This window comes from Salvelinus namaycush, chromosome 9 (genome assembly GCF_016432855.1).
Source record: "Salvelinus namaycush isolate Seneca chromosome 9, SaNama_1.0, whole genome shotgun sequence".
Taxonomy (NCBI): Eukaryota; Metazoa; Chordata; class Actinopteri; order Salmoniformes; family Salmonidae; genus Salvelinus; species Salvelinus namaycush.
The window spans coordinates 49258843-49285659 of record NC_052315.1 but is presented as its reverse complement, the minus strand read 5'-3'; the positions used below and the strand labels follow the sequence as shown (position 1 = coordinate 49285659).

General features: G+C 42.3%; 1 protein-coding gene across 1 annotated transcript in view; it reads left to right on the top strand.

Moving 5' to 3' along the window:
• The first annotated feature begins 14496 nt into the window (after window positions 1–14496).
• LOC120053304 (protein O-mannosyl-transferase TMTC3-like) overlaps window positions 14497–26817 on the top strand; it is a 64992-nt gene continuing 52671 nt past the window's right edge. Inside the window, exons 1-3 of the mRNA XM_039000436.1 lie at window positions 14497–15561; window positions 16282–16506; window positions 24536–24632. Of these exons, the coding sequence (XP_038856364.1) occupies window positions 15553–15561; window positions 16282–16506; window positions 24536–24632 (331 nt within the window). The 5' untranslated portion in view covers window positions 14497–15552. The remainder of the gene's footprint in view (window positions 15562–16281; window positions 16507–24535; window positions 24633–26817) is intronic.

Genomic DNA, 26817 nt, shown 5'->3' with positions numbered 1-26817 from the left:
TTGTTCGTCACCAAACTGTTCCTGGATGGTTGGGAGAAGTTGCTCTCGGAGGATGTGTTGGTACCATTCTTTATTCATGGCTGTGTTCTTAGGCAAAATTGTGAGTGAGCCCACTCCCTTGGCTGAGAAGCAACCCCACACATGAATGGTCTCAGGATGCTTTACTGTTGGCATGACACAGGACTGATGGTAGCACTCACCTTGTCTTCTCCGGAAAAGCTTTTTTCTGGATGCCCCAAACAATCGGAAAGGGGATTCATCAGAGAAAATGACTTCACGCCAGTCCTCAGCAGTACAATCCCTGTACCTTTTGCAGAATATCAGTCTGTCCCTGATGTTTTTCCTGGAGAGAAGTGGCTTCTTTGCTGCCCTTCTTGACACCAGGCCATCCTCCAAAAGTCTTTGCCTCACTGTGCGTGCAAATGCACTCACACCTGCCTGCTGCCATTCCTGAGCAAGCTCTGTACTGGTGGTGCCTCGATCCCACAGCTGAATCAACTTTAGGAAACGGTCTTGGCGCTTGCTGGACTTTCTTGGGCGCCCTGAAGTCTTCTTCACAACAATTAAACTGCTCTCCTTGAAGTTCTTGATGAGCCGATAAATGGTTGATTTAGGTGTAATCTTACTGGCAGCAATATCCTTGCCTGTGAAGCCCTTTTTGTGCAAAGCAATGATGACGGCACGTGTTTCCTTGCAGGTAACCATGATTGACAGAGGAAGAACAATGATTCCAACCACCACCCTCCTTTTGAAGCTTCCAGTCGTTTTTTCGAACTCAATCAGCATGACAGAGTGATCTCCAGCCTTGTCCTCGTCAACACTCACACCTGGGTAAACGAGAGAATCACTGACATGATGTCAGGCTGGTCCTTTTGTGGCAGGGCTGAAATGCAGTGGAAATGTTTTTGGGGGATTCAGTTCATTTGCATGACAAAAGGGACTTTGCAATAATTTGATCACTCTTCATAACATTCTGGAGTATATGCAAATTGCTATCATACAAACTGAGGCAGCAGACTTTGTGAAAATTAATATTTGTATCATTCTCAAAACTTTTGGCCATGACTGTACATTTATTCACTCTGTGATAGGGTTGGATCCTATATGCTACTTTTATTGTCCTGTAAATGGTTCAGTGCCTATAATTTAGGCTGTGTGTAGAATGGGACATAAAGGAAATTACCTCTACTAATAAATTACTACTAGATTATAGTGATAAGGAAAACAGCTTACACATTTGGCTTGTGTATTCATTTGCCTATAACTAATCATAAATCCATTATTTTGACAAAAAAAGAGAATAATTCAAAATGAGAAGATCCTGCCATGGAAAAGACTGGGCGGACATAAAGTGTAAAGGAGGGGAAATAACTCACACCATGCAGAAGGACACCTTCAGCTGTGAGGTCTTTGTAATGCAGGTTTGATAGTTATATTTTCAATAATGAATGGTTAGCTGTTATGTGACAATTAGGTCAAAAACTCTATTTTATTTTTTGGTGTAAATGGCCAAGTAAGTTGCACAGAACTTCCCCAACATCCCCTCCCAAATTGATATGGAACCTTCAAAATCACATGGAGCAACTGCGAAAAGAAATGGCTGAGGATATACTAAAAATGTCTGGTATGTAATGACATTTATTTCAAAGTAAATGTAAATTCTTTATTTTTATGTAGTTGTGTGGGACAGCCATAGGAACGTGCCTAGGAATGAAGACAAAAGAGACACAAACTGGAAGTGCAGTCTGTTGTTGAAAATGTATGCTAAACCCCATCCACACTGAAGAGGCTCTGAAATGTACATCAACCAGGATAAAGAGAAAGTTAACACTGTGAAATGTTTCATACTTAATTGAAGTTAATGTCTGAAAAGATTAAAGGTCTACAATTTGTTTAATTTGTCAATATTACATTTTTATTCATTGATTTACTGGCCACCATTACTGTGGTTACATGTTCAGCATATATATTGGCCAGCAAACCCACTGCAGCCTACCTCACTAGCTTACTCTCCATCCCTGCTTTGGACAATTAATAGCATGACTCTCGTACTTTGCCCTTTTCCTTTATGGTTGACATTAACGAAGAAAGGAGATATTATCTGTCTCTCTCCTATTGTTAAATACTGTGGAAAAATAAAAAAACTGGGAAAATAAGTACTTAGAACTACCAATTATTGTAGATAAATATTAAAGAAAAGGGTAAACAACACTGGACTGAACCCCCTAATTGCCAAACTAATAATAATGTACAACAATATAGAAGATACCTGACTAGAGGTTGTGAAATATGTGTGTATATCCACTGTATGCTTCTTAGGTGTGTAATTGACATGACCAAGGAGCTATTGCAAATTTGAAACTATGAAAAATGTACGTTACACCGCATGATTTTACAGTACACAAACAAGAGTGTGCAATATAGAAGGGTAGTCAGCGGACATTAGATCACATGACCAAGGAGCTATTGAAATTTTACATTTGGAAAAAGGACAAACTAAAGGGTGTGCAATATGTAGGCCCACTGAGTGGACATTCTGAACCTTGTTTGAAGTCTCTAGGTCACATGACCAAGGAGCTATTGAAATTTTACATTTAGAAAAATTCATGTAAAATCATGTGAGATGAAAATGGACAAACTAAAGGGTGTGCAAATGCCATCGGGTTAGCTACAAACAGTTTTGAAAGTGTTAGGAGTAATGGTTAAAGAGCTATTGAAATTTGAAAAAAATTGATTTGTCACTATTGATTTGTCACTTTGATGATCCCTAACTGTTGTTGGTGGACGTAAGGAAAACTACAGGTGAATATCCGTTGAATATCCAACCTGAAACTGTCTTTACCTCGGTCCAGTGGAGAGTGCTATTTTTATCTTGCTGAAATGTTTGCTCTTGCGTTCACACGTTTAAATGCATAGGTCCTATGTGGTAAATCAATATTCCATCTAATACCACAACAATTGCTAGCGTTTCATCATTCCATACCCGTACCGTTTATTGCAACATGTAAACATTTGTTTCATAGCCCTACGATACATGTTCATTTAGCCAACCATTTCTTACCCTCTGCTTGTGACTGGTGAATCTTCTTCTGTGACTCAAAACTAAATTTGCCATGTTGAATCTGTGCGCTCAGGGTTTTAACCTTTACAAGCTGATGATAGCTAGCCTCTTTTTTATTGACATTACATGGCTGATTAGCTAGATAGCATTATGGGCTTCTGGCTAGCCTGTATCTAGTGGTTATTACATTTTGTAACAGAGCAATAGGTCTAGCTATGTACTTGGTTGAGACGAACATTAGTTTAGAAAATCATTGTTTGCTCCATGTATGTTTGGTGTGTAGTTAGTTGGTCTGCTCAAGTTGGCTAACTTTAGCTAGCTTCCTAATAATGTTTTGAGTAGAACAGTCTAGCTCTCTGTAGAATCAAGACAAGAGGGGATGAAGATTAGATGTGCTGTTGCTTCATCTGGCTGATGCAGTGCCCAGATGAGATGAGACTGCTACAGAGATAGAATCTGAGAGATCTCACCTTTAAAAAAAAAATCTTGATTGGCTAGCAAGACGTTAATTTTGAACCAATGCAACAATATTCATGTTATTGTCTTGTTCATGAGCTGCTTTTCCTGAAAACGTCTATCTGATATAGCTAGCTAGTTGTTGTTGTTCTAGTGTCCGTTAAATGTTACAGTCACAACATCATCATCGTGTAGTCATGCATCTGTAGACCAGCGAGGAGGAGAAAAGACTGCTCTGGGTGAGCTAGCTAGAACAACATCAAATAGCTAGCTAAAGTATCAGATAAATATTTCAAGGAAAAGCATGTGTAACAGTATAACTTTAAACCGTCCCCTCGCCCCGACCTCGGGCGCGAACCAGGGACCCTCTGCACACATCAACAACAGTCACCCACGAAGCGTCGTTACCCATCGCTCCACAAAAGCCACGGCCCTTGCAGAGCAAGGTGCAACACTACTTCTAGGTTTCAAAGCAAGTGACGTAACTGATTGAAACGCTAGTAGCGCGTACCCGCTAACTAGCTAGCCATTTCACATCCGTTACACTCACCCCCCTTTCAACCTCCTCCTTTTCCGCAGCAACCAGTGATCCGGGTCACGGCACCAATGTAACAGTATAACTTTAAACCGTCCCCTCGCCCCGACAAGGGAGCGAACCAGGGACCCTCTGCATACATCAACAACTGACACCCACGAAGCGTCGTTACCCATCGCTCCACAAAAGCCGCGGCCCTTGCAGAGCAAGGGGCAACACTACATCTAGGTTTCAGAGCAAGTGACGTAACTGATTGAAACGCTACTAGCGCGTACCCGCTAACTAGCTAGCCATTTCACATCCGTTACACATGGATAGATACTACCTGTAGTAATTGTATTATTTTAAACCATCTCATGCACATCTGTATCTTTGTTACATTCCATATTATATTTTAATATATTTGTACTGTATTGCTATCTGTCTCAAGTTATACAAATCAACAGCGTGAAGAATACTGAATTCTGTTTGAATTGTCAAGTGGACTGAATTCTCATTAAAATAATGTTGTACCTCTCTTTCAGATATGCTAAGCACACCTCTGCTAGCCACACAACCACTGCCTCAGAGTGGTTGGTTACGCTCCTTCCTGGCTGTGGTGGTCATAAAATTGTCAGACGGTTATTGTCATGCAAAAGACTACCGGTCCCACGGTAATTGACCGTTAATTAACATAAACTCCAGTCCTCCCTCCACTCATACAAGCCGCTGATGCACGCCTTTGGAACATCTACATTTAAAAAAGTATAATAAATCAATTTAATATACACCAGCACAATAAATCCATAATTTATTTTAATCAGGTCTAACGAAACATTATAATATGAAGAAAATGCATTTCAGAAGAACAGAATATGAGTTGGCCTACTGTATGTTATCCAGCTATGCTCCATGCCATAGGCTGTAGGCTTGTTCATTTAGCTGGCACGATACGCTTATAAGTGCCGTTCCATTATTTTATATTGTATGATTTTATAGTAAGGAGAATATAATTGATATTTTTCCTATTCCAAAGCAAGTGGCTATGTTGAGCGTAAAAGTGATAATTTGAAACACGATTTTGAATTATTTGTTAACGATACAAACCTTAGAATGTCTTAGAAATCACAACATATATGGCCTGCATGATGTGACTATAGGCTATTGATGATTTGAGAAAGTTGCAAAAAAAGCTTGCACTCTGTTCCTTGCCTCAGGCTGCACAGCTGTTCTCTCATCCTCAGTAGTGTGTATTCATGGCTGCCAAGGGATTTTCCTTCAATTCAGAAGAGGCTGAAAGGATCTCACCGGAGAAAGCATCTGAGTGAGTGAAACTGCACCCCTCTGTCTCTGTATGTGTAGGCCATCTATCTGATGCTGTCAGGTCAAAAAGAGTATGACATTGTTGCCGCCCATAGCATTGAATGCTAGGGAAGCCAGTGAGCATTTGGTCTCCCTAGATTTAAAAAAGTATACAATAATAGCCAGTCAACATTGAGCTAAACTGAGTGATCTCAACTGTGAATGGACCTGGTGCACCAAAGTGTTTAGGGAAGCCAGTTTGAATTTGGCTTCCCTCCAATCACATCATATCGAGAGCAATACGTCATTGAAAGAAACAACTTAAATTTTTGCATCTCGTTGTCCTGCGGTGGCTAGCTAGCTAAAATTGTCCCTTTACTAAATTAGCCGTGGATGGAGATTGGGATTTGGACTTGTGGTTTTACTTAATTCTCCGTACTGGCCAATGACTATAATGGCGATTCTGATCCAACCATAAATTCATACATTGTGTTCCTGGCCTGAGAGGATGGAGGTTCAATATGTAGCTAGGTGTAGAAGGCTAATATTGAAGAAGGCTAGCTAACGTTGGAAGTTAGGCTAGTGAGCAAGCATTTTAGCCAGGTAGCCTAGGACAACAAAAAATAAGTGTGTACTGTATACATCATTTCCGCAACATGAAAGAGAGGAGGATGGCATTGGCGGTTCTCTACAAGTAGGGTGAGTCAACATGTTTTTCCTACTTGCACAAACAGACACACACAGAAATCAGAACCATGGACAGCCACATCATATTTAGCTTACATTGAATGGACTAAATAGTTTTAGGTATCTTTTCGTTGTCACTGTATTAGACTAAGCATAGGTGATTTGATGATGGCGAAATGGTGCTGGAATAGTGGAGGCAGCCCCTGTTTTCTTTGTGACATGTGGTAACTCCGTGGTTCTAAATCAATAGTTGTTTAGTAGTCTGAAAATGTCAGAAACATTAACTTGCTTGACCATGCTGTAGGTCATGTAACGGTTTGTTGCTTTTGAACTTCACTGGACAGAGGTTGTTCTCTGGTTTTGTGATGAGACAAAAGGTGTGGTTGAATCTATTCTGCCACTGTGTCTTCTTATTGTCTCGGCCTTAGACCTATATATCACGGTCGCAAGGCAACTGAACTAACAGGTTGTAGAGCAAACAACACAAGTATTACAACACAGGGGTTGTAATATGGCTTTTTCCCCTGGCTTGGCTTCCCCAGTGATTTTACCTAAGCACCGCTACTGCTCATCAAGTGATCATATTTGTACAAATATATAAAGCCATATTACAACCCCTGTGTTGTAATAATTGTGTTGTTTGCTCTATAACCTGTTAGTTCAGTTGCCTTGCGACCGTGATATATAGGTCTAAGGCCGAGACAATAAGAAGACACAGTGGCAGAATAGATTCAACCACACCTTTGTCTCATCACAAAACCAGAGAACAACCTCTGTCCAGTGACTATTCTCAATTTAATCCTGTCTTTACTAATATGTAAAATGAGTTTCAAATGGCCTGTTATGAAATGGGCAGGAACAGGGCAGGGGGAAAAAGACATGTCATCCGTATGCACTCAAATAGCGATTGGAGGAATTTTTTATATTTTCAGAATTAATTGGGTGACAGATTACCTTTAGCTATTGTAAAGGGTTGCGTCAATCGAATCTGGTATCAGGATAAATGTGATGCAGAGTCACCGAATATACTATAAGTACTTTTATTAAACTCAAGCGATAAATGCAATTTTCGTATATACGGGTTCACTGTATCACCACGCAGGGTAAAGCAGAGAACTGACTTATTCATACAGAGTTCTTCTTATATACTTCTGACAGAGTTAGTTCCCGCTTCTGAGCTGGCCTGTCAGAGTAGAGGCTGAGCGAGGTCTAGACTCACTCAACCCATCGTTGGCGCACAGGCTGGTCCCAGCCCCCAGGCGCTCCTGTTGGCAGGTGTAGTTGTTGCTGGGCAGATTACCTTCTGGGCCCACACCCTGGATACAGTTATCACACATCTGGCTCCTGTTATTGTCTAACAAAAGACAGTTTGTTCTCACAACACTATGCTCTGTATGTCTCCCACAACTCATGATAACTGCCTACACCCAAGGTTAGCCACAGCCTTCCCACTAGTCACACCATATGTTGCAAAATGTTACTTCCAGCACACACACACACACACACCCATGATAGGCCAAGCATATTTTCAATCCTCACACTATACAAAATATCTCACCACCATGAGTTTCCATCTCCTCCTCTCTCCCGTTTATTCATTTTTCGAGCATGCAGAGGGGCTGTCAACAGTTTAGTGAAATATGTTTTGTTGCGAAAACATGTTACTATCGATGTTCCCGAACAGATTTCACTTGGTTTCCCAAATGAAACACTGGGTAGCTGCAGGAACAGGGTTGGAGAGCCCATGGCACACAGAGTTTGGGTGGATTATCACCTGTCGCTGGAACGTATGCACTTGGTGTCAGGAAGCAGGTGCAGAAGGTAAGTTTAATGATCAGAGAAGCAGATAAACAAAACAGGAGAAATGTACTGAACGTGAACAAAACCAATACTGCCTAATGACAGAGGCTACTGAGGGCTAAATAAAGGGAGAGTAATCAAGGTGATGATGAGGTCCAGGTGTGCGTAATGATGGAGCCAGGACCGGTGGTTAGTAGACCTGCAGTAGGCATGACAGTCGTGCAGTGAGAGCATGCTCCTTAAAAAGCTATGGTTGATGCATGGAGTGAAATAAGTGTTGTTATATTTATTTCTCAGCTGCTCATATGAAGCACAGCTCAGCTATAAAGCCGAAGTAGCCTATCCAGCATCTTTCCTGAGTGGGCGCGATGTTTATTGTGCACATGAATGTTCACAAGACTCATGAGGTAGAAGTTCTGTTTATTTAATTAAATGTATAGTTTCCTTTGTTCATATTTCCCGGGTTATGTCGGAGTTCTGTGTCCTATGTCTCTTTCATTCCGTTTCCATGTATGCATGGTGTTGAAATATCATTAAGATTCATTAAGTCTGATTAAGACGAATGTAACAAAGGATGTGGAAATCGGCTTTTACATTGTAGAACCAGTTTATTGATTGTATTTGCCAATTGGGTAATTGTATGGTTCTGGGGGCCAAGTGCTTATATTATGTAGGTCTACCTGTTTGAGCTGTTAAACAGATTTGATTTGGTTTCTCAAGGGGACGCTTTAGAGTCTTGCCCTCTCACCTGTGTCCGTTCAGATAGGACAGGTTAAGCCTGATACAGAGGCTATTCCTTTTGGGCTATTGCCCATATATCTTTGGTAAATCTACTTGTATATTTTGTATGATATGGCACATTCACCATTGGATCAACTAAACCTGTAAATAAATCTACACTCTTGAGCACTTCAACCTGCCTTGCCTTCTGCTGATTTCATGCCCTTACGACTGCTACAAGGTCCCTATTTTACAATTACATAGGCTAATCAAAATGTGTTGTAGACAAACTCATGAAAAGGGCTGTCTGGTAGACTCGATAAATAGACACAGATTTAGCACTTTGTGACATTGGCTGATGTAAAAAGGGCTCTATAAATACATTTGATTGATTTGTAGTTGAACAAGTCATTGCATGTTTGTTTTTTTACTTGACTTGCGACTCGACTCTACTTGCTCTTAGAATGCACAACTTGGACTTGACTCGAGTCTTGACAAGTTCTACTTGGGACTTGACTTGAAACTCGGACCTTGTGACTTGAGACTTGCTTGTGACTCGAATGATAGGTGACTTGGTCCCACCTCTGGTATTTACCTTTGTCCTTTACCATTCCTCTGATTTGTTTCTTCAGTTCAAGTATCTCCTCTTCCAGTTGTTCGATCTGTGGGGTCAAAAGGGGTCATGAAGGAAACAGGGCCACTGGCAGAGCTAAAGGTTTTGTACCAAATGTCACCCTATTCCCTATATAGTGCACTACTTTTGAACATTGCCCATAGTATAGTGCACTACTTTTGACCAGTGTCCATAGGGCTCGGGTCAAAAGTAGTGCACTATGTAGGGAATAGGGTGCCAATTGGGACACAAACTTGACATCCCTCCCATCTGAATTTACCTCTTTGGTGAGAACCTGGTTCTCTGCTTTGAACTGCCGCTGTTTCAGGGATTCGGTTTTTCTGAATTCCGTCAGATCCACTTCCTCTTGGGGCTCCAGACCTTATGAAAGAGGATGATGGATGAAAAACAGAAACTGAATGAAAGGATATCCACTCCAACAACAAAACTGTCTAGCTAATAAGGTCATTCACTAACTTTATGAAATATCTGCTCTCTCTGTTTTTGATTTCTTTGTTGTTTCTTGTTTCTTGTTCTTATTTTACATAACAAAATTCTGTCTGTAAAGTGGGTTGAGAACGTGAAAATAACTGTAAATGTGACTTAACGTTTGTTAATTTAAACGAGACTTTCCTTAAGATCTGCGTTGATTCTCATTTCCAGCTGGTTGATATCTGTGGTCATGGCCTCCGTCTCACGGTCTCACACTCTCATCTGATTCTTACATTCTTTGATCTCAGCGATGGCCACCTGCAGACCATCAGTGCTCTGCAGGACAGTAAAGAGAGCCTAGAAAGATCAGCCATGGCTTTCGAACTTTGTTCAATCTAGGATACAAGCTTTGACAGACCAGACATCTCGAAACGAAATCTGTTGCATGAGTCATGAGAATAACCACAGGGGTCGGGAGAATTGTTTTTTGATTCGTTTATAGGAACTTGGGTTTGTTGGAGAACCCTTAAGCGACTGGACGTGTGTGAAACTGGGCAGGCTGGGCAGACTTACAGACTGGTAGATTCTCATGTGGTTTAGGGTGTCCCTGGCGTCTGTCTCGGCTAGCTCGGCCACACGTTCTGCCTCCCGTGCTCTTGTCTCTGTGGCCTGCAGCTTAGCATTTAGCTTGTCCAGTTTCCTCTGCTGGATGGCTGATGGCAAGCCTGGGGATCATTATTTTTTGTTGACCTATGAGCTATTGCTAACAATGCTACATCAGAGTCTATGGCTACACTTATGCTAAAGAGCTCATGCTAATGTGCTAAATGGTTGTGCTTTTACAACAAGAGAATTTGACAAGCACCTCTGTCTTTCTTCAGGGGATTCTTGAGTTCCTCTGAGCAGAGCATTTCTCTCCATCTCCCCCGTATACTACTCCACTTGCTCTGTCAGCATCTTGATTTGATTGTCCCGCTCTTGCACAGCCTTGAAGACATTCAAAAACATTTTATTAGTTTGGATCGAGTAGGATGAACAGGCAGAGCAGAGCCAACGTTAATAGAAGGACAACCACAGAAGATCACAGCAGGTTGTGATTTGTGAACAATATTGTGTAATAAAATAGATGAGATATTGTGAAAGGAGATTAAAAAAAAAGCAGAGAGAGGTACGCAAAATAGGCAAGAAATATGGAGGACTGAGTAACTTACAACACACAGCTCATATATGACCTGGTCACGAGTCGGTGATGGAAGAGAAGTTCAAGTAAGGACAGGAGAAAAGAACAGATTGAACAGTAACGAAAGAAGAAGAGAATCTGCAGTGGAAATCACAGATGGAGATGGTGTAAATACAGTAATTCAACACACATTTCAAAGATTATCTTCCTTTAAACAAAAACCACATTGTTTGAAAAAAAGTGTGAAATAGTTGAAGACGGAAGTTTACATACACCTTAGCCAAATACATTTAAACCCAGTTTTTCACAATTCCTGACATTTAATCCCAGTAAATATTCCGTGTTTTAGGTCAGTTAGGATCACCACCTTATTTTAAGAATTGAAATGTCAGAATAATAGTAGAGAGAATGACTTATTTCAGCTTTTATTTCTTTCATCACATTCCCAGTGGGTCAGAAGCTTACATACACTCAATTAGTATTTGGTAGCATTGCCTTTAAATTGTTTAACTTGGATCAAACGTTTCAGCTAGCCTTCCACAAGCTTCCCACAATAAGTTGGGTGAATTTTGGCCCATTCCTCCTGACAGAGCTGGTGTAACGGAGTCAGGTTTGTAGGCCTCCTTGCTCGCACACGCTTTTTCAGTTCTGCACACAAATGTTCTATAAGATTGAGGTCAGGATTTTGTGATGGCCACTCCAATGCCTTGACTTTGTTGTCCTTAAGCCATTTTGCCACAACATGGGAAGTATGCTTGGGGTCATTGTCCAGTTGGAAGACTCATTTGTGACCAAGCTTTAACTTCCTGACTGATGTCTTGAGATGTTGCTTCAATATATCCACATCATTTTCCTTTGTCATGAGGCCATCTATTTTGTGATGTGCACCAGTCCCTTCTGCAGTAAAGCAACCCCACAACATGATGCTGCCACCCCCGTGCTTCACGGTTGGGATGGTGTTCTTTGGCTTGCAAGCCTCCCCTTTTTCCTCCATAACGATGGTCATTATGGCCAAACAGTTCTATTTCAGTTTCACCAGACCAGAGGACATTTCTCCAAAAAGTACAATCTTTGTCCCCATGTGCAGTTGCAAACCGTAGTCTGGCTTTTTTTATGGCGGTTTTGGAGCGGTCGCTTCTTCCTTGTTGAGCAGCCTTTCAGATTATGTCGATATAGGACTCGTTTTACTGTGGATATAGATACTTTTGTTGATTTTCTTCTCATTGCTCGTCTCTTCAACTGTTGGATGTCCTTCTCTCTGCGGTCCAGTCGAGCCTCCAGTGTGCGCATCTCGTCCCGCATGAAGCGCATGTCCTGCCCCCTGCCACTGCCTGACTTCTTAGCCATCTAGCCAGGAAACCAGGCGGACAACAAACTCTTAAGACTCCATCTGTTTACAACACTTCTAAATCTACACACTTTAACTACCAGGATCCTAACACAATATTATGTCTCCATTTGCTTATGTGAAAGTGCTTAAGAAATCACAGACCGGGGCAAATTTCTTGATCAGAAAACACAGAGATAAAACCACAACATACAGCAGCGTAGCAGAGAAGAATTAGCTAGCTCGCTCTAATCTCGTTAAGTACTATGAGTGACTTGACTATTGGCTGAGAGGTATACAAAGCCAGTTGAAGGAAACTGAGCAGCATGAGGTAAAATAACGTGTGGTCCAATTCAAACAAAACTGCTACCCAAAACCGGCAGTTTCGATTGAATATGGACTCTAATGCTTCACCATTTCATTTAATGACCACATTCACACCAAGCCTTACCTCAAACTCTTGTTCCCACTTTAACTCCTTGGCCTTCCACTTATTTTCTGTAAGATACAAAAGAGATACTGTTAAAGTATCTACTGTGGGCAATTCATTTCTAACAATACACTTAACGCTTAATTAACAACAATGCTTCTGTGCCAACATTATCAATGAGTTCAAATGCCATGGTAACCTCCACTTTCTTCCACTACAGAAAAATATACACCCCCCCTTTTGTACACTGTTGCTACTCGCTGTTTATTATCTATGCTGCCACTCGATTTGAACACATGTATGTTGTAAATCCACACACAAGCAGGTCATGTACACTATGTGATGCAAATATAATCAAACTATACTACATTACTTAAACCACACTGTGTCGAGCTTATTCTTCAAAGCAACTATGTAATGTATTCTACTGATATTAACACTGGATCTAATAATATTAGGAATGTAATTCAGCACAGCAATGTGAATAGATCAAAGAGATGTAGTGAGTTTGAATAATGCAGCTCTGGATCTGAATGGGTAATAATAGCATGGGACACCTTCAGAAGGCCCCGAGCGACTCGCAAGAGCTGAACTATTTTCTCTGGGCTTCCATCTTTCAGCTCCCGCTCCCATTGTTTGACCTGCAGAGAAATAGGGCACCACAGCTGTTCAGTGAAACACACGGTGAATTTGACATCAGGCAGAAACACATCAACAGTAATGCTTGGTGCAAAATGAAGTAAAACCCTGTGACCAGCAGTGTCTAGAGATCCAGTAACAAGCACTGCTTGGTCTTTTATATATGTTCCTGTCTCACTGGTAGTAGCAGAGAACAAAATTGCTTACACGTTTGTTTAGTCTACAAGCCAGGTGCTTGATCTTGGCCAGGGGAAATGGTAGGGGGGTGAAAATGAGGTGCGCAGAAGAGGATTAGTCTGTTTATGCATTTTGCAGACACAGGCAGTATGTGCTTTGGCGGAAGGCAGGGTAGTCCTTTGTTTGTTTACAGACAAATCAGTAGCAGAACCACTCATTTCAATGGTCATACATCCATATCAACACGGAAAACTAGATTGGACTATTTGATTGATACAGTATCAGATTAGAAGAGGATTTGGGGTGCAGGTATGTGCATTTTGGAACAGTACTGTAACTTTACCTGTAGAAACATTTGGTTAATTATATCTGCATCTCCACTCTCCTGCATTTGTTCTAGGTCAGAATCAATTACCCTACTCCAGTCAAGACGAGGAGGCATCTTGACAATTGTGTAGTTACAGCTAGCTAACAGGAACTGGGGAGCAAATAGATGGACAGACACATATTGTAAGCTTGGGTAATGCTGTAAAGGGACAACATAGAGCTGTGGCTATTATCCTTGCAATATGCATTTTAGTTGTAACTAGCTAGTTAACTAGGTTAGCTGACTACTGCACCTAACAACATGTTTGGCTTGTTTGCTGCTGATAGCAACTTGCTTCCAGACTTGCTAAACATTGCATTCTACATGTATATAAATTACTTATGCATACAACTGGGTTATTTTCATTTAAATCAATCTTCGTGTGAATCTTACCTTTTTTCATATACCTGCCACAACGTATTTGGCGAGCTTACTTGGTATTTTAGCTAAGCATACCACAGATTGGTCAAATGTGTTCTCATTGTTCTAACAGCTGCTCTAGTTGCTAAGTTACCACTGACAACAATCGTAAATTGATTTGCGCAACATGCTACTATGGCTGATAAAGTCGTTTCACCGTCGCAAAAGGCCAGCCAGTCATTTAGCCAGCTAGATAGCTTAGAGAGATTTTCAACACAAAACTGTTCATGATTTATACCAAGCAAAGTGTGTTCTCCTCTTTTTGATAGTGTCAGTACATATGGGACAACACGTTACAGCCACCGCTGTTTCTGAAATCAGTGCCCCTTTTTAGCTTAAACTTTGCCCCGGAAGTTTGGGGTTTTATTGGCTTGCTAGCGTTCAAATTGGAATGTCAATCGCCGAATACGTTAACGTTTGTTTCTAAATGTTTCTTGTAACAATGTTATATGTTAGGACATGTTACTGTAAACTATTTTCATCAGCAGTGGATAAACTAGACCATGAATCGTGAACAATCAAGTGGAAATGCAAGAGGCGATTAGGTTATCTTCAACAACAGTTAACGTTAGTTAGCTAAGTTAACGTTCGTGTGTTTGTAAAAGGCATACTTCGGGATTTTATCTACTTCCCCAGAGTTGGGTGAACTCTTGGATACCATTTGTATGCATCTGTGTCAAGTAAGGACGTTATAGGCAGTGTCGCTAACACAATGTCTAGAAGTAAGAGTGTGGGTATTTGTTAGCTAGCAGATACCCATAGACTTCCAGTCATTGCGCTAACGCTAGTTAACTTCCTTATTACTGCACGCAGAGATTTACAAAAGGTATCCACAAGTTCATCTGACTCTGTGGAAGTAGATAAAGTAAAAAGCCTAATTGCAAAAATCCTGACGTAACCCCAATGCTGCCTAGCTGGATGACAATGTTTTTAAAGTTACCAGCTAGCGTGACTGCAACTACAGGATCTTGTTCTCGGTTGATATAGTTGCCTAGCTAGCTAACTACATTGTTGCCTCTCAAGTTTTAATACGACATCCTCAATGCAATTGTCATAGTTTTTTTGCTAATATAATATTTCTGCATTGTATGGGTATTGATCATAGACCTACTCAGTGTAGCTGAAGGCATACATTGTTATGATGCCAGTCTTGTCACCTGACCTGGCAGCACCAAGCTGTGTCAGTGGCATCCTAGCAAATCTGGGCTGGGCACATTGTATTGTGTGAACCATGATATGATAATGAATAAAGATAACCTCTCTAGTCTAATTTCTTTCTTTTGACTGGACTGGTGTTGGGATGCTACTGGAACAGCCTATCCTGTGGCTTTGTGTTCGACGATGTCTCAGCCATTCTGGACAACAAGGACCTGTGGCCTGCCACCCCACTCTGCAACCTGTTCTTCAATGACTTCTGGGGCACACCCATGTCTGAGGTGATGAATCTATCATGAAATATCCTCGAGCTTGGGGAGGGAAGTGTTTGGTGCACAAGATTACACATGACATGTCATGCACCACGTCTTACTTTGTTTATGCTCCCCTTTCAAAACATGCAGATGATCAAGTGAAAAGGGATTATTTGAATCTCAGCTGTGAATAGTTCAAAGGTATTTTACACTGAAAAACATGTAAAGTGTTGGTCCCATGTTTCATGAGCTGAAAAAGATCCCAGAAATGTTTCATATGCACAAAAAAAGCTTATTTCTTTAAAATATTGTGCACAAATGTGTTTACATCCCTGTTAGTTAGAATTTATCCTTTGCCAAGATAATCCATCCACCTGAAAGGTGTGGCATATCAAGAAGCTGATTAAACAGCAGGAACATTACACAGGTGCACCTTGTACTAGGGACAAAAGGCCACTATAATGTGCCGTTTTGTCACATAACACAATGCCAAAGATGTCTCAAATTTTGAGGGAGAGTACAATTGGCATGCTGATTGTAACTCAGTAAAATCAATAAAATTGTTGCATGTTGCGTTTATATTTTTGTTCAGTATATGTTCAATTAATCAATGGCTGTGGTGTATATTGGTGAACTTTGATTCTTGGCATAATGATAGTCAGAGGAGGTTGATTTTTAGTTCCAACAAAATCACCTATATTCACAACAGCACTATTCTCCCTTCCATATTTCTGTTTCTTACCACAGGAGAGGAGCCATAAGTCCTACCAGCCCCTGACCGTGCTCACGTTCCGGCTGAACTACCTCTTCAGTGAGCTGAGTTCTGAATCCTACCACCTGCTCAACGTGGAGCTACATGCAGTGGTGTGTGTGCTCTTCCTGCGCATCTGTCGTCTCTTCCTGGATAAGACCTCCAGCCTAGTGGCGGCGGCGGCCCTGCTTTTTGCTGTGCACCCCATCCACACAGAGGCCGTAAGTCTGCTCGTATTGTAGGCAAACACAGATCTAGGATCAGATAAAACACTGCTGTTCGCTGTGGCAGCGGCTGTGCACTCCATCCACATGGAGGCTCTAAGTCTGCTCATAGTGTAGGCACAGATCTAGGAACTAACAAGCTGAATTAACTATCCCTAAATCCTTACCCCATCCATGCTCCCGAGTGGCACAGTGGTCTAAGGCAGCTTTCTGACATGAACTTAGCTGCTTCTGTTTAAATCTGTGGATTCTGATTGGCTACAAGCACAGGAATAGCTTAAATATGCTTTGTTCTTACAAGGCACACCCCCCCCCCCCCCCCCCGCCTAATGTTAAAAAAAATATATTATTATTTATTTAACTAGGCAAGTCACTTAAGAACAAATTCTTATTTACAATGACTGCCTACACCGGCCAAACCCGGACGATGCTGGGCCAATTGTGCGCCGCCCTATGGGACTCCCAATCACGGCCGGTTGTGATACAGCCTGGATTCGAACCATGGTGTCTGTAGTGACTCCTCTAGCACTGAGATTCAGTGCACTGCTGCACCATTTTTATTTTACGTTTATTTAACAAGGCAAGTCAGTTAAGAACAAATTCTTATTTTCAATGACGGCCTAGTCATCAGGGCCGTGTAGGCAGTGGGTTAACTGCCTTGTTCAGGGGCAGAACGACAGATTTGTAACTTGTCAGCTCGGGGATTCGAACTTGCAACCTTTCGGTTACTAACCCAACGCTCTAACCACTAGGCTACCCTGCCACCCGGCGACTAGCCGACCATAGCGACAGGGGTTGGCTTTCATTTGAGGAATAGCTTGACTGTCAAATCCATGTATTTGTTTGTGGCCAGCGACTTTTATACAGAGAGCGCTCCAAATGATCTGTGCCATTTGAGTATGAAAATGAGTCCTTCGACGGATAGGCGCGTATGATAAAAGCAATTGTACCAAACCAAATATATGAATCTGTTTTAAAGCAATCTATTCAGTATCATCTTGATGACTATATATCACCAATCTGAGGTAAAAAGAATGTGTAAGCTAATTCCATTCAATTTATGTGGTTAAAATGGAAGCTTATAATGTAGTTACACAAACTGTCCACATTAGCGCAATGTACAATATTTTAATAAATTCAGCAAAAAAAGAAACGTCTCTTTTCAGGACACTATCTTTCAAAGATAATTCGTAAAACTCCAAATAACTTCAGTTATTCATTGTAAAGGGTTTAAACACTGTTTCCCATGCTTGTTCAATGAACCATAAACAATGAATGAACATGCACCTGTGGAACAGTCGTTAAGACACTAACAGCTTACAGACGGTAGGCAATTAAGGTCACAGTTGTGAAAACTTAGGACACTAAAGAGGCCTTTCTACTGACTCTGATAAACACCAAAGGAAAGATGCCCAGGGTCCCTGCTCATCTGCGTGAACGTGCCTTAGGCATGCTGCAAGGAGGCATGAGGACTGCAGATGTGGCCAGGGCAATCAATTGCAATATCTGTACTGTGAGACGCCTAAGACAGCGGTACAGGGAGACAGGATGGACAGCTGATTGTCCTCGCAGTGGCAGACCACGTGTAACAACACCTGCACAGGATCTGTACATCCGAACATCACACCTGCTGGACAGGTACAGGATGGCAACAACAACTGCCAGAGTTACACCAGGAACGCATAATCCCTCCATCAGTGCTCAGACTGTCCGCAATAGGCTGAGAGAGGCTGGACTGAGGGCTTGTAGGCCTGTTGTAAGGCAGGTCCTCACCAGACATCACCGGCAACAACGTCGCCTATGGGCACAAACCCACCGTCGCTGGACCAGACAGGACTAGCAAAAAGTGCTCATCACTGGCCAGTTGTGGTTTTGTCTCACCAGGGGTGATGGTCGGATTTGCGTTTATCGTCGAAGGAATGAGCGTTACACCGAGGACTGTACTCTGGAGCGGGATCGTTCTGAGCTTGTTGTCATTGCAGGCAATCTCAACGCTGTGCGTTACAGGGAAGACATCCTCCTCCCTCATGTGGTACCCTTCCTGCAGGCTCATCCTGACATGACCCTCCAGCATGACAATGCCACCTGCCATACTGCTCGTTCTGTGCGTGATTTCCTACAAGACAGAAATGTCAGTGTTCTGCCATGGCCAGCGAAGAGTCCAGATCTCAATCCCGTTGAGCACGTCTGGGACCTGTTGGATTGAGGGTGAGGGCTAGGGCCATTCCCTCCAGAAATGGTGGAAGAGTGAGGTAACATCCTACAGCAAGAACTGGCAAATCTGTGAATTAATGGAAATATATGCAAATTAATATTAATACTATTTAAATGTATATGTTTTTTTGCATTGTATATATTTACCTTATCATAAGTAGACGTAATTGCAAATTATTAAATCCTTCCAATATATAAAAAACTATTTAATTATGAATTGAACTTTAATTAAATGAGTTGACTCTTCACATGGGATGATTTCACTGAACAACAAAAGAAAGGGAAAATTGAATGATCCCCAATGATCCATTGCATCTCTCAAAAATGTGTTTAACATACATCTGTAAAATGATTGTCTAGAAACTAAAGCTTTGGTTGTCTTCCTCTCAGGCTTCCATGTCTTCTCCCTGGACCTCCTCAATGTCCATCTCTTGAACATCAGACTCTGAGGCCTCATATTCACTGTCACTTTCCAACCTTGTTGAGGATGGCTTGTTGTCAGGCTCTAAAAGCCAAACATTTGCCCGGATGGCCACACATTTTTCAACCCTTGTATTGGTCAGCCTGTTGCGTGCTTTGGTGTGTGTGTTCCTAAACAAGGACCAGTTGCGCTCTGAGGCAGCTGATGTTGGTGGGATTTGGAGGGTGATGGAGGCAACAGGGGAAAGAGCCTCAGATTAACCAAGTCCCTTCCACCAGGTGGCTGATGAGATATGTTGGCACGACTGCCATATTGCATCTCTATCCCAAAGCCCTTGCTTGGAAGTGTACTTCGCCAGACTGCCAAGAACCTTGCCCTCATCCAGGCCAAGGTGGCGAGACATGGTAATAATGACACCATAGGCCTTATTGATCTCTGCACCAGACAGGATGCTCTTGCCAGCATACTTGGGGTCCAACATGTATATGGGTGTATGGGCTTCAGGCAGAAGTCTTCACGCTCTTTGATGTATTTCAGAACTGCAGTTTCCTCTGCTTGGAGCAACAGTGAAGTGGGCAGGGCAGTACGTATTTCTTCTCTTACATCTGTAAGCAGAATCTGAACATCAGACAGGATGGCATTGTCTCCCTCAATCCGTGCAATGGCTACTGCTACAGGTTTCAGGCTGCTTACCACTCTTTCCCAAAATACATCATCCAGGAGGATCCTCTTGAAGGGACTGTCTATATCGGCAGACTGTGATATGGCCATTTCTTGGAGAGACTCCTTCCCCTCCAGGAGTCTGTCAAACATGATGACAACACCACCCCAACGGGTGTTGCTGGGCAGCTTCAATGTGGTGCTCTTATTCTTCTCACTTTGCTTGGTAGAGATAGATTGCTGCTATAACTTGATGATCCTTCACATACCTAACCATTTCCTTGGCTCTCTTGTAGAGTGCATCCATTGTTTTCAGTGCCATGATGTCCTTGAGGAGCAGATGCAATGCATGAGCAGCACAGCCAATGGGTGTGATGTGAGGGTAGGACTCCTCCACTTTAGACCAAGCAGCCTTCATGTTCACAGTATTGTCTGTCACCAATGCTAATACCTTCTGTGGTCCAAGGTCATTGATGACTGCCTTCAGCTCATCTGCAATGTAGAGACCGGTGTGTCTGTTGTCCCTTGTGTCTGTGCTCTTGTAGAATACTGGTTGAGGGGTGGAGATGATGTAGTTAATTATTCCTTGACAACGAACATTCAACCACCCATCAGAGATGACTGCAATACAGTCTGCTTTCTCTATGATTTGCTTGACCTTCACTTGAACTCTGTTGAACTCTGATTCCAATAAATGAGTAGATAAAGCATGTCTGGTTGGAGGGGTGTATGCTGGGTGAATAACATTCTGAAATCTCTTCCAATACACATTACCTGTGAGCATCAGAAGTGACAACGTTCCTCCATTGAGTCAAAAAAACTTCTGATTCCAGGAGGACCATGAGCTGTTGCTATCGATAAGGTGTCTGATTCATCATTTTCACCTCGAATAGAAGTAGAGGGACGTTTGTCAGAGGTTGCTTGTTGTGAGCGCTGAGGGAACTTTATGCACTTGGCCAGATGATTCTGCATCTTTGTTGCATTCTTCACATATGATTTGGCACAGTATTTGCAAATGTACACAGCTTTTCCTTCTACATTAGCTGCAGTGAAATGTCTCCACACATCAGATAGTGCCCGTGGCATTTTCCTGTAAAGATTAGGAAAACATGAGTACAAAAATTAATAATATAATTCCATGTACAGATAAATAGTTAAGCCGTTAGATTAAACCGGGCGCTCTAGACTAGCAATCCCATAGTGTCTGTGCAGCAGCTTGAACGTTCAACATTGCTGCTATAATAGTTATACAGACCTGCATGCATTGGTGACATGGAAAGAATGGAATTCAATACAAGTTGGACATTGAGTTGGTTAATGTCCCTTTCAATGCCTGAATTGTTTGGAAATTAACTAAATTGAACTAATCTCAGTCATTACTATCTATCTCAACAACAACTTCTCTCATCTTGCCTTTGCTAACCCCCTTACCCCCAATTTGTACTTGTATTTCACCACATTCAACCGAGTTGCACCGGCAACCAGACAGGCCTTAGAAAAACGGAATGGAAGAATTGAAAACAAAAACAGAATAGTGAAACAAAGACAACATTCTGCCACTCTGGGAAAGGGAGTTGTAACGTTACACAGCTCTAGTGCTCCCTCACTCCCTCTCATCTTCCTCATGTCGTTTTCTCCTTCAGCTGAGTGCAGCCTCTCAATCGCTTGAAAGGACCGATTTCACAATTCACTAAGTAGCCCTTGGCCCGGCCAATGGCCTGCACGTTATCTTGGTCTGGAATCTCTCTCAACAGATCATTTGTTTTTCATTTGATACACTGAGCAATGAAGCTCCCCTTCCTGATAAACATGGACAAAGAGACCGTTGTGCATGCCTCTGTCTTTATTAGCATCTTAGAATGGCTTTCTTTCTGAATGTGTAGTTCAGAGTTTGTGTGCATCTGTGTCTGGTATCTGAACATATTCATAGTGAACATATTCAACTAGAACTTTGTTTGTGTGACATTGATAATCCTAAAGATGGAACTGAAAGATGCATGCTTTGAATAGTTTCGTTGGATTCAATAGTTGCAAGTGGTTGAGAGATGAAAATGCTGCATAACAGTGATGTCTTGTCAACATACAGTGGGGAGAACAAGTATTTGATACACTGCCGATTTTGCAGGTTTTCCTACTTACAAAGCATGTAGAGGTCTGTAATTTTTATCATAGGTACACTTCAACTGTGAGAGACGGAATCTAAAACAAAAATCCAGAAAATCACATTTGTATGATTTCTAAGTAATTCATTTGCATTTTATTGCATGACCTAAGTATTTGATCACCTACCAACCAGTAAGAATTCCGGCTCTCACAGACAAGCCCTCCTGTTCTCCACTCATTACCTGTATTAACTGCACCTGTTTGAACTCGTTACCTGTATAAAAGACACCTGTCCACATACTCAATCAAACAGACTCCAACCTCTCCACAATGGCCAAGACCAGAGAGCTGTGTAAGGACATCAGGGATAAAATTGTAGACCTGCACAAGTTCAAGATGACGGTCAATCACCCTCGGTCTGGGGCTCCATGCAAGATCTCACCTCGTGGGGCATCAATGATCATGAGGAAGGTGAGGGATCAGCCCAGAACTACACGGCAGGACCTGGTCAATGACCTGAAGAGAGCTGGGACCACAGTCTCAAAGAAAACCATTAGTAACACACTACGCCGTCATGGATTCAAATCCTGCAGCGCACGCAAGGTCCCCCTGCTCAAGCCAGCGCATGTCCAGGCCCGTCTGAAGTTTGCCAATGACCATCTGGATGATCCAGGAGAAGGTCATGTGGTCTGATGAGACAAAAATAGAGCTTTTTGGTCTAAACTCCACCTGCCGTGTTTGGAGGAAGAAGAAGGATGAGTACAACCCCAAGAACACCATCCCAACCGTGAAGCATGGAGGTGGAAACATCATTCTTTGGGGATGCTTTTCTGCAAAGGGGACAGGACGACTGCACCGTATTGAGGGGAGGATGGATGGGGCCATGTATCGCGAGATCTTGGCCAACAACCTCCTTCCCTCAGTAAGAGCATTGAAGATGGGTCGTGGCTGGGTCTTCCAGCATGACAACGACCCGAAACACACAGCCAGGGCAACTAAGGAGTGGCTCCGTAAGAAGCATCTCAAGGTCCTGGAGTGGCCTAGCCAGTCTCCAGACCTGAACCCAATAGAACATCTTTGGAGGGAGCTGAAAGTCCGTATTGCCCAGCGACAGCCCCGAAACCTGAAGGATCTGGAGAAGGTCTGTATGGAGGAGTGGGCCAAAATCCCTGCTGCAGTGTGTGCAAACCTGGTCAAGAACTACAGGAAATGTATGATCTCTGTAATTGCAAACAAAGGTTTCTGTACCAAATATTAGGTTCTGCTTTTCTGATGTATCAAATACTTATGTCATGCAATAAAATGCAAAGTAATTACTTAAAAATCATACAATATGATTTTCTGGATTTTTGTTTTAGATTCCGTCTCTCACAGTTGAAGTGTACCTATGATAAAATTATAGACCTCTACATGCTTTGTAAGTAGGAAAACCTGCAAAATCGGCAGTGTATCAAATACTTCTTCTCTCCACTGTATGTTGTTATAAGAGGCTGACTGTCACTTGCCTGGCTACACAAACTCCTTGCTTTGGCCAAATGCTACACCACACCCACAGACGTTAGTTTATTCTCCACAATGAATCTGGATCTGAGTACATGCCCTACGATTTCTAGATTGTAAATACGTTCTAGACCGTCTGACTGGTCCCAGAAATCGATGGGTTGGGCCAGAGCCAAAACACACGGGTAAAGCGACATTTTGAAAATTCGTCATTGGCTTTGATTCTCAGATTGGTTAGAGATGATCCAATTGCTGATGACTTTGTTTTGTACAACACCCTCATTTTGACGTCACCACGAAACCCTTCAGCATTTGCAGTCTCAGACTGAAGTACTGTATGTAGTGAACGATAGCGCATCGGAATAATTAAGTTTGAGTCGTCAGGCAAGACTGTCACAGTCTAGTGTTTAGCAATTGTGTATCAGTCTATGTGTTGTTCTTAGGACATCTATGCAGTAGAGGTTAGGTGTGTCAACCTCACCTGGGTCATGTTCAGTAAGGTTCTTATTCTTACTGGTCAAGTTCAGTTAATACCTCACTGTGTTTCAAAACATTTTCTCCCTACTGAACATGACACAGATTTGCTCTCCTCTTGGTTCAGGATTTACCAGCCACAGCTGCGTTTGTGAAAACAGGACATGTGCAGTTCCATGTACTTCCATAAGGTGGCAATCATCCTTCATATATTTCTATAAGTGGCCCCTGGCCGGCAGGAGCCAGTGTGAGTTACCTCTGTCTGCCTCCATGATTTAGTTCTAGGCTAGGTGGCGGGCATACTTTTCATTTATGGTCTTGTTGTTTTCAGTTGGGTGCATATTGTAGGTTTAGGTTAGCCTTTGTCATGGAGAATCAGGTTTCAGCCAATTTCAAGCATGCCTGGGAGACATGTTGAGAAGTGTGAACTCCAGAGAGACTGAGCAGGAAGTGTTTTAAAGGATGATTGATTGACGAGGGAACATCTTTGTGCCAGAAACGTTAACTTTGACCGTTTACTTTCAACATTGTGCCTATGACAGGTAATGGCTGTCATGGGGAAAGTGGAACTCTTCGATTCATTTATGAAAGAAGAACATATTTGTGCAAGAAATGTTGACTTTAAAAAATATATATTTTTGGTTCCTCTGGCAGGTGACTGGTGTTGTAGGAAGAGGGGAGCTCCTGTCCTCCATCTTCCTCCTGGCAGTGTTCCTGGCCTACATCAGATCTAAAGGAGCCGACCACTCCATCGGTGAGTCTACTCTAGCCCTCCACCAATATTGTCCCCCTGTTTGTTGTGTGCACACACGGGTTTGAGCATTCTGAGTGTCCGGTCAGCTCAATCAATTCACTGGAAAGAGAAGCTTGTTAAAGGCTGCGGGCGGTCATGTTGAGAAGTAGATAATGGCATTGTGCTGAGGAAAATGACAGTAGATGCCTGATTTGAAGGAAAGTCAGAAGGTAGATAATGACTCAGGGGTTTGATTTCTGAGCGGTGATGGTTATCACGAGAGAGGGATGAATGGGGAAGTGACTGACTGGTTTTCCCCCTTCTGATTTCAAGGAAATGAACATGTAACAACTCATTGTCACTATCTTATCTTACTAGTTACAGTTTTACCAAATTTTTACCAGCATGTCACATGTGCAACCAGAGAAAAAAAATTCCTAGACCACCTTTACTCCACACACAGAGATGCATACAAAGCTGCCCCCACCCTACCTTTTAGCAAATCTGACCATAATTATATTTTCCTGATTCCTGCTTACAAGCAAAAACTAAATCAGGAAGTACCAGTGACTCGCTCAATACGGAAGTGGTCAGATGACGGATGCTATACTACAGAACTGTTTTGCTAGCACAGACTGGAATATGTTCCGGGATTCATCCAATGGCTTTGAGGAGTACACCACCTCAGTCATCGGCTTCATCAGTAAGTGCATGAACGACGTCATCCCCACAGTGACTGTACGTACATATCCCAAAAAGAAGCCATGGATTACAGACAACATCCGCATCGAGCTAAAGGCTAGAGCTGCCGCTTTCAAGGAGCGGGAGACTAATCCAGATGCTTACAAGACATCCCGCTTTGCCCTCAGATGAACCATCAAACAAGCAAAGCGTCAATACAGGATTAAGATTGAATCCTACTACACCGGCTCTGACGCTTGTCGGATGTGGCAGGGCCTGAAAACTATTACAGATTACAAATGGAAACCCAGACGCGAGCTGCCTAGTGACGCTAGCCTACCAGACTACCTAAATGCCTTTTTATGCTCGCTTCGAGGCTTGCAACACTGAAGCATGCATGAGAACACCAGCTGTTCTGGATGACTGTATTATAACGCTCTCGGTAGCCGATATGAACTAAACCTTCAACCTTGACCTTCAATTAGCATTGACGAAGTCAGAATGGGCATGCTTACTCCACTGTTGTGACAGAATCAGTGGTGTTAGAATTAGGAATTAGAATAAGAATACTACACTGAACAAAAATGTAAACGCAACATGTAAAGTGTTTGTCCCATGTTTCATGAGCTGAAAAAAAAGATCCCAGAAATGTTCCATACGCACAAAATGTTCCATATGCTTGAAGCTTATCTCAAATTTTGTGCACATTTGTTTACATCCCTGCCAGTTTTGTTGAGCAGGCGTTTCAGTGCCATGACAGGGGGGATATCACGTCTGCTGCAGGCGCAGTTGATGAGCTTATTTCTCAAGTAATTTGTTCAAATGGAGCTAGCTAGTGTGTTCATGTTTCCAAGTTTCAAATATGTTCTCAAATGCCATTGAATTGGCAGCAGCGGTATGACGAGCATGCACTAACTACGATTTCCTCAGTACGAAATCCTCGATGGCCCACCGTGCTGTCAGACTCAGCATGCTCATGGGGAGATATCGCTGGTCCAAATGTCAGTCGTTAAGCTAATAACAGTGACGCTATGACTGTGTAACTCCGGTAGGGGTTATGAAAAATAGTTTTAAAAATAAATATAAAAGTGTGCTGGTGCTCGACCAGTCGGCGAAAGCCAACATCACCCACAACAGAGAATGGTTGATTGTCAAGGGCAATGAATTCCATTATCTTGGCGTTAATGGATTTCGCCTTTGAGTTGTCTCGCCGAAATGTCCTTACTCTTTCAAATGACTGCTCGATTTGTTGACTGCTCGGTCCAGACAGCAGACATTGTGGGCAGTTAGGAATGCTGTGTTGCACGTGTAGCGCAACATTTTACGTGGTGTCATTACGTCATCTACCTACGTTATATACAAAGATGTTCTCATCTATCTGTGTTGTTATATAGGTATGCACGTCAGCTTTGACATTGGTTTTGCACATCGGCGTTAAACTAGACATCGGGCCGATACCGATGTTGGCATTTTTAGCTAATATCGGCTGATTCCGGTATGTTCACCTATATCTCACCATGGT